Source organism: Oryx dammah, unplaced genomic scaffold, assembly GCF_014754425.2.
Source record: "Oryx dammah isolate SB20612 unplaced genomic scaffold, SCBI_Odam_1.1 HiC_scaffold_863, whole genome shotgun sequence".
Taxonomy (NCBI): Eukaryota; Metazoa; Chordata; class Mammalia; order Artiodactyla; family Bovidae; genus Oryx; species Oryx dammah.
Window position 1 is genome coordinate 1 of NW_024071007.1, and position 7,884 is coordinate 7,884.

The window sequence follows — 7,884 nt, forward strand, 5'->3', positions numbered from 1 at the left end:
CCTTTTACATGACTCAGCTTCCCACAGCCTGCACATCCCTTGAATTGTTCCAGGGTGGGGGATCGCGAAGCCCAGCTGGACCCCAACCAGGAGAAGAACAGCTTAACATCTCCGGTGTGAATTCAGGCAACACAAGCATGGAACAAGCATCGTGCCTGGTGTCCAGCCTTGCACAGAGGGATGGAAGAGGATGAAGGGGAGGGTGCCTTGGCCTTCTTCCAGGAGCTCTGTTGGCTGGGAGAGCTGAGCACAGAGACAGAGAGTGACACTTGCTGTAAGAGGTCAGGAGACTAGTCTTCAGTGCAGGAAAACCTGGGATCAGGAAGTGGAGCGGTGAATAGGGGCGTGAGTGTGCTGGTGAAGGGCTGACCCGATTCTGACCTGCCTCAAGGGGCCCACACGCAAAAACGTCGGGCACAGACCTTCCAAATGGGACTTCAGTGTAGTAGCTGACTCTGTTGTTGTTGCTCAGTCGTGTCTGACTCTGTGTGGCCCATGGACTGCAGCCCGCCAGGCTCCTCTGTCTGTGGCATTCTCCAGGCAAGAATACTGGAGTGGGTTGCCATGTCCTTCTCCAGGGGATCTTTCCGGCCCAGAGATCGAACCTGTGTCTCCTGCTTGGCAGGCGAATTCTTTACCACTGAGCTGCCTGGAAAGTTCCAGCTGACTCTTACATCAACTTATAAAAAACTGAAGTATAACTGATTTAAAGTACTCTAAATCTTTAAAAAAGCCAGCCACACAAGATGTCATGAAATGGCTTATGCTGTTGTGGAGAGTTTAGTTCTTTTTTATGGCTGAGCAGTTGTTTCCTGTGTGCAGGTTGATATCTTTATTTCTTTCTCTGGTTGCTGATTACATTGTGGTACTTTTTTGGTGAATATTTATCTTGCTGCACACTTATGAAACATACACTTTTTTGTATATATACTATATTTTTAAAAGTTTACATAAAAATTGGACAACATTAAGAATTTCCTAGAGGTCCAGTGGTTAGAACTTGGAGATTTCACTGCTGTGGCCCTGGGGTTCATTCTCTGGTTGGTGAACTAAGTTCCCAAAAGCCATTCACTGTGGCAAAAAAAAAAAAAAAAAAAAAAAAGTACATGAGTAGAGTCACTTTGTCCACTGGCAAAAAATTCATGGTTGTAAATACATCTTATATTCACACTCCATAGAGGCTCAGACAGTCCCCTGAACCAGCAGACTGTCCAGTGCATGGAGGCATTCCACACAGCATCTATTTCTTATGGTTAAAATGATTCATCACTAGGAACGTTTTTCTCAAGTTTGGGAGGTGGAGGTTGGTGACTGTTGCTCATTGTTCCCTGTCAGGCTGTGTCGGATCCCATATCCAAAGTATATGATGAATCCTAGGAGGGAAATGAGATGATGAGAAGGGAAAGTAGGCATTCTCCCCAGTTACAAATGCACAATAGGCCTCCTATTATGGTGGCCAAGTTTAGGGGAGAGTTAGGCAGTTTTTGGGTTTAGTCACTCAAGGGGTCTCATTTTCCAAGGAAGCCCCTTACCAATTGCCATCCAGATGCCAAATAGGGCCCAGGCCTGAGAGGTCAACTGCATCATGAAGTAAATGTTCACGAAGATGCTCACCAGGGGGAGGACAGGCAGAGCAGGGACCTGTGGGCAGAGTCAGGTCATCCCTGGACACACCCCAGATGTCTGAAAGGGAGACCCTACCCAATGTGGTGGGAGACTCCAGTCCTTTTCAGGCTGTTTGTTCAGTGCCTACTGAGACTGTGTATGTAAATCGCTGAGTGTGGATCAGGGAAGAGTTGGTTTTAGCAACTCCCATGTTTAGACATAAAGTATCCAAACTTCACTCATTCAGAGTGGACACTTTGGACACATAAGCTCACTTACCCTGAATGGAAGAGGAGAGCGGGCCTGGGGCTGCCTCCAGATGATGACTGTGACCCCAGTGATGAGCAGCAGCAGCAGCACAGCCACTGTTGTGAGCACGGGGTCTCCAGAGAACACACGTCTGGGCCACTGGGCCAGGATCAGGCTCAGGATGGTTAGCAGGAGAACTGCAGGGGTCAAGGAGGAGAACAGGCTGGACTCAGAAGACAAAGATGTCAGGACCTCAGGTCACACCCCTCCCTGAAACCACCGACATCAGCAAGGGCCATCATATCTCCCAGACTCCTCTTGTACTGAAAAAGACACAGTCTCACCCTATCCTGTCAATTTCAGAATATCACCAAAGAGAAGTCCCACTGCTCACCAAGCAGGGAAGCACATCCAAAGACAATCTGGCCAGATTTCCAGGTGGGGATGGTGCTGGGCGGGAACCACAGATTCTTTAGAATCCTTGAGATTCCTGCTTCAGGTACAGAGTCCAAAGGACTCAATTCACGTTCAGAAATCTCAATTTCATTTTCTGTTTTCTCCCTCTTGCTTAAATTCTCATGTGGCTGGTACCTGAATTAGAGGCATTGTAGCAATATTAATAGCAGCCCTTATACTCATCCAACAACAATCTAGTCTATCCGTTTCCTCAGTTAAGCAGAGCAGGACTTTAGAAACCAGCATGAACGCAGAAGAGGTTTACCTCCCCACCAGTCCTCAGGAGTCCAAGGCCCCAGGTCAAGGTGTTGGTGGAGTCTCACCTGAGGACAAGAATGGAAAAAGCCACCAGGGAGTAAACAAGCAGGACCACTATTGACATGAGGTCCACAAGGTCACCGAACTCAAAGAGTAATGCCAAGACCGCTAGAATGAGGGTAAAACAAGGTGAGGTAGGAGTGAGAAATTATTGGAAATATGCAAGTGAAGGAAGTTCATCAAAGAAGGCGTGGGTTCTTTTTATCCACCTGCAAGTTTTCCAGAAGCCATGATGGCCATGATGTGGATGCGTGAGCGGGTGGGGCTCCAGGTTAGCCCCTGGAAGAGGAGCCCATCCTCTGCCATTTCATAGATTACCTGAGGTGTGGTGAACATGGTGCCCAGGAGGCTGGAAGAGAGAACGGGGACACGGGTGAGGACGTGCAGAAGCAGGAGAGATGGGGGCATCCGCTTCCCAGTCTACGTGGAGTAAGGTGTCTTGCTATCTCGTCTCTCAGTCCAAGGGATGGGACGCTGAGCATCTGACATGGACAGAAACCCGTGACACTGACCTGGATGTAAGAGCACAGAAGGTGCCAACAACCATGACGTGTCTGGCAGGGCCCCACCCGACGTGGAGAAAAGCCTGCGGCAAGGGGCTCACAGGATGAATCAGGTAGTAGGGCACCAGGAGGGTGAGCGCGGCTGAGACTCCAAAATACAGCACAAAGCAGATGAGGAGCGTGATCATGGTGCTCACAGGGATGGACCACTGAGGATTTAGGGCTTCTCCCCCTGCCGGAAGGGTGGAAATAGAGAGTCAGGGAAATATACTGGGTAATATCACAAAATCGAATCCCTTTCCCCATGTCCCAAAGCAGAATAATCTTCTCCCAACCCTTATGCCCAAGAACAGCCCAAACTGTGCCCAACCCCCTGAGGGGACAGACACACAATGACCATGTTACCTCTAGCGGCAATGAAATCAAAACCATGATATGCATAGAAACATCTTGTTGCTCCATGGAGAATCCCTTCAAAATCAAAGGGCATAAATCCTCCAGATCCCAGAGGGCCCAAGCTATGGTGAGAGAAGGGATGAGGAAGATTGTGGGTGAGGTGTGCTCAGTCATCTCTCCTGGGATCCTCCCTTAATATCACAAGTCCCAGGCTCCAGGACCCCTATCACCTGGATCCATCAGCCCAGATCTCTTTATTCCTGTCCATATTCCCAGCTCTGCACCATAGACACATGCATTACTACAACAAAGAGCATCCTCCTAACCTATAAATGTCCCCAGATCCAGATGTATTCAGTTTGTAGTCTTGTTCTGTGAGCTTCCAATTGTGCAGGTCTCCCTTAATGAAACCAGAGAGGATGAAGAAGCTGAGAACCAAAAGGTTGATGCCTGTGAGCACTTTGTTAACCAGGGTCGACTCACGAGCTCCCAGAGCCAGTACGCCTGTGGAAAAGATGGAATATGAGACATCAAAAACAACCAAATCCATAGATACAGAATGCAGACTAATGGTTGCCAGCTGTTAGGCAGCTGTTGGTGGTGGACAGATGGACAGTGACTGCTCAGTGAGTACAGGGTTTCCTTTTGCACTGATGACCATTTTTGGACTAGATGGAGGTGATGGTTGCCCCACATTTTGACTGTACTAAGTCTCACTGAATTGTACACTCTGAAATGGTTAATCTCTTACTGTGACAATCATCTCACAATATATACATCCTCTGAATCATCATGTGCACACCTTAAGTGTGTACAATGTAGTATTTATATCAATAAAGCTGGGAAAACAAGAAAATGTTTAATTTTATGCTATGTTAATTTTGTCTCAATTAAAAACACATTGTTGCAGACTTCCCTGGTGGCCCTTTGGTTAAGAACCACATTGTAATGTAGGGGACTCGGGTCAATCCCTGATCAGGGAACTAAGATCCCACATGCTAAGGAGTAAACAAGCCTGTACAACACTTCTTCTGAGCCCTTGAACTCTGGAGCCTGTGTGCCACAAGTAGAGAGTCTGTGAACTGCACCTGAGTCCCAACACAGCCAAATAAATAAATAAAATATTTAAAAAAATCACATATGCATAAGAAAAAAGCAAAAGAAGACAACACTTCTTTCATTTCAATTAGAGAAGAACTTAATAGGTCTAAGTAAATGACTGTCAGCTGGGGATCTTTTTTCCACCTGGGGACATTTGACAATGTCTGGACACATTCTGTTTTTCACAGTTTAGGAGGTGGGTGTCACTGGTATCTAGGGAGTAAAGTCTGAGATGTTACTCAACATTCAACAATTATTTTTTAAAACTTGAAACGCTCACCCCTACACCTATGAATGATCCAGCCCAAATTGTCAGTGTTACCAAGGGTGGGAAACAACAGTCTATGTCTTGCCTTCCTGTCTCTCATATCCTAAACCCTTCTTTCTAGTCCTAATCCCCCACCACTCTGCCACCCCAGGGCTTTCCCACTCCAGCTCCTCCTCCATACCCCACTCTTCCCATCCTATCACTGACCCTTGTCTCACCTGTGAGCAGCAGCACCAGGGCCAGGGCAAAAAAGTCTAAATATGTGGGCAGGAAGTAGGGTATTTGCAGAGAGAAAGTCTCCTGTAACACCTGGGAGATGTGGTTCCCAATCAGGCTGTCAAAGGCGTAGCTCCAGGCCCGGGCTAAATAGGCAGTGGCTGTAGTAGCAAAGGAAGGAATACTCACTGACAAATGTAAATCGATTCCTAACATGGGTCCTGGGGATATATTTTTTGGCAGAAGGGGACCCAAACAAAATCCCTGATCTCAAAGAGTTTCTTTTCATGGGTTGGGGTGGGAAGACCCAGGTAATTCACAAAATAGGTCAACTATTTATTAATAATATGCTAGGAGGAAATCAATATCATGCCAGAAAACTATAACCAGAAGTTGGGACCAGGAGGGCTGGAAGGTGAGGGCCGAAATTTTAAGTCCAGATGTCAGGGAAAATCCCATGAAGGCGACAGCTGGGCAAAGACTTCAATATGGTGAGAGGATTAGGCTGTGGGCCGTGCCTCCCTCTCACTCATTCCTACAGTTCCCTCTTCTCTGCATTCTTGCCCCATCATTTAAGGAAAGTAGGATAGAGCTGAGAATAATGAAGGTGTGGAGTTTTCCTGCCACTAATACCCACTTCACCCCCCAAGGTCAAAAACAAAGTTCTTATGAATGAGTGAAGACTTAAATCCAGTCTCCTAGTTTCCTGACCTGAAGCCCCACCCCTTCCTCCAATCCATCCTCTCACCGATGACTAAGGACAGTATGATGTTCCAACCAGTGATGAAGGCACACAGTTCTCCCACGGTGACGTAGATGTAGAGATACGCAGTAGCAGAGCGTGGTACCCGGGCCCCAAACTCAGCAAAGCAGAGACTAGACATCACACAGGACAGGGCGGCCACCAGGTAGCAGATGACAGTCGCTGGTCCAGCTCTCACGCTGGCTAATTCACCAGTCAGGATGTACACGCCCGCTCCCAGGGTGTCGCCTATGCCCACGGCCACCAGGTCGAGGGTGTTCAGACGAGGTGTGGGTCTCTCTGACTCTGCCCTGGTCTCCAGTGGCTGCCGGCGCACCAGCTTCTGACCAAACTGGCGAACATACTGAAGCAGCATCCTAGACATAGCTGAGGAGGTTATGGTCTGCTGAGAAAAAAAGACGCAAAGCCATCCACAGTGTCCATCTGGGGGCTTCCCTGGCAGTCCAATAGTTAAGAATCCACCTGCCAATGAAGGAGACGCAGGTTTGATCCCTGCCCCGGGGAGATCCCACATGCTGAGGAGCAGCTAAGCCCATGCACCACTGCTATTGAGACTGTGCTCTACAACCTGAGCTCTGCAACAGGAGAAGCCACTGCAATGAGAAACCCTGGCACCTCAACAAAGAGTAGCCCCAGCTCCCACATCTAGAGAGAGCCTGCAAGCAGCAGTGAAGACCCAGTGTGACCAAAACCAACCAACCAAACAAGTACATCTTAGACAACAAAGAGAGTGAGAATCTCAGAGTATAATTCCACACAGCAATGGGGATATGGGGAGCAGGAGGCAAACTGACATGTTAGGAAAGTTCTCCATCTGTGAGCTTTGGTTTCTTCAAACAAAAAGAAGTCTTTTAATATCTTTAAAGTTACTGGAAGTGTGAGAGAATCGAGGGGAGCAAAACATTGCTTCAAAATGTGCCACATTTTATACCTATGGCTGATTCACGCTGATGTGTCGCAGAAACCAACACAACATTGTAAAGCAATTATCCTCCAATTAAAAATAAATACTGTTATGTATAAATTACATAAATCTTAATTATGTTGAATTGGTTTACAGTGCTTTTCAGGTCTATTATATACTTCTACTTCTCTGCATATTCATCCTATTAATTTCTGAGGTATGATATAAACTCCACTAAAAATCTTAATTGACTTAAAGAATAACTGTAATATATAGTAGAACTATGTGTAAGCTTATTCTGTATTTTCCAAGTTTCCTGTAAATGTGTTATCATACTTTCATAATTAAAAAAAAAAAAACAAAAAGAAAAAGACTTCAATCCTTAAAAAAATGTGCCACTTTACTGAACTGGACTCAATAATGTTTAAGATGGGAAATTTTATGTTACATGTATTTTACACATTAAAAAAATGTCTGTTAAGGTAATGGGTTTCCCCAGTGGCTTGAGCAATGGGTAAAGAACCCGCTTACAATGCAGAAGATCTTGGTTCAGTCCCTGGGTTGGGAAGATCCCCTGGAAGAGGAAATGGCATCCCACTCTAGTATTCTTGCCTGGAAAATCCCATGGACAGAGAAGGCTGGTGGGCTACAGTCCACAGAGTTGCAAAGAGTTGGACACGACTGAAACAACTTAGCACGGTTATATGTAATACAGCCAACTTCACAGAGTTGCTGGGTGTACCAAAATCCACAATAATTTAATGTAAGTCACCATTCAGTCATCTCTGCAGTTACCAAAATTGGAGGATTCTCAAGTCCCTTACATTGTCCCCATATCCACAGAGGAGGAACTCTCAGATATGGAGGCCAACCGTATACAGGAGACTGACACCAGTATTCACATCATAACCCTATATAAAGGTAACCTTTAATATTGTTTGAATATTAGGTTGAAGAGAGTCACAACCTCCAGACTCTGATCCAGTCCCCTCACCCCCACCTCTACTCACACACACTCCCAGCTCCTGCTTTCATCTAGAAAAATGGGTCTCTCCACCCTTAGGCTGGAGCTGGGCTGACCCCCCACACTCTGGGTTTGCAGAGG

The 7,884-nt window shown here is 46.5% G+C and overlaps 1 protein-coding gene across 1 annotated transcript; it reads right to left on the reverse strand.

The window, feature by feature from the left end:
* Positions 1-1,284: 1,284 nt before the first annotated feature.
* LOC120859418 (cationic amino acid transporter 3-like) lies at positions 1,285-6,230 on the reverse strand. Its single transcript, XM_040235533.1, has 11 exons — positions 5,861-6,230; positions 5,115-5,273; positions 3,854-4,031; positions 3,537-3,649; positions 3,141-3,363; positions 2,838-2,977; positions 2,634-2,736; positions 2,249-2,445; positions 1,885-2,051; positions 1,533-1,641; positions 1,285-1,373 (listed from the first exon to the last, which is right to left on the reverse strand). The coding sequence occupies exons 1-11, from the start codon at positions 6,228-6,230 to the stop codon at positions 1,285-1,287; spliced, it is 1,848 nt and encodes a 615-aa protein (XP_040091467.1).
* Between the last annotated feature and the right edge of the window lie 1,654 nt (positions 6,231-7,884).

Coding starts and splice junctions, on each gene's coding strand:
- LOC120859418 (XM_040235533.1), bottom strand. CDS start 6,230: ATGCTGCTTCAGTATGTTCGCCAGTTTGGTCAGAAGCTGGTGCGCCGG. Junction 2,978..3,140: donor TTCTGTGCTCTTACATCCAG/GTCAGTGTCACG, acceptor TCTCTCTTCCAG/CCTCCTGGGCACCATGTTCA. Junction 2,737..2,837: donor GGCTTCTGGAAAACTTGCAG/GTGGATAAAAAG, acceptor CCCTCATTCTAG/CGGTCTTGGCATTACTCTTT.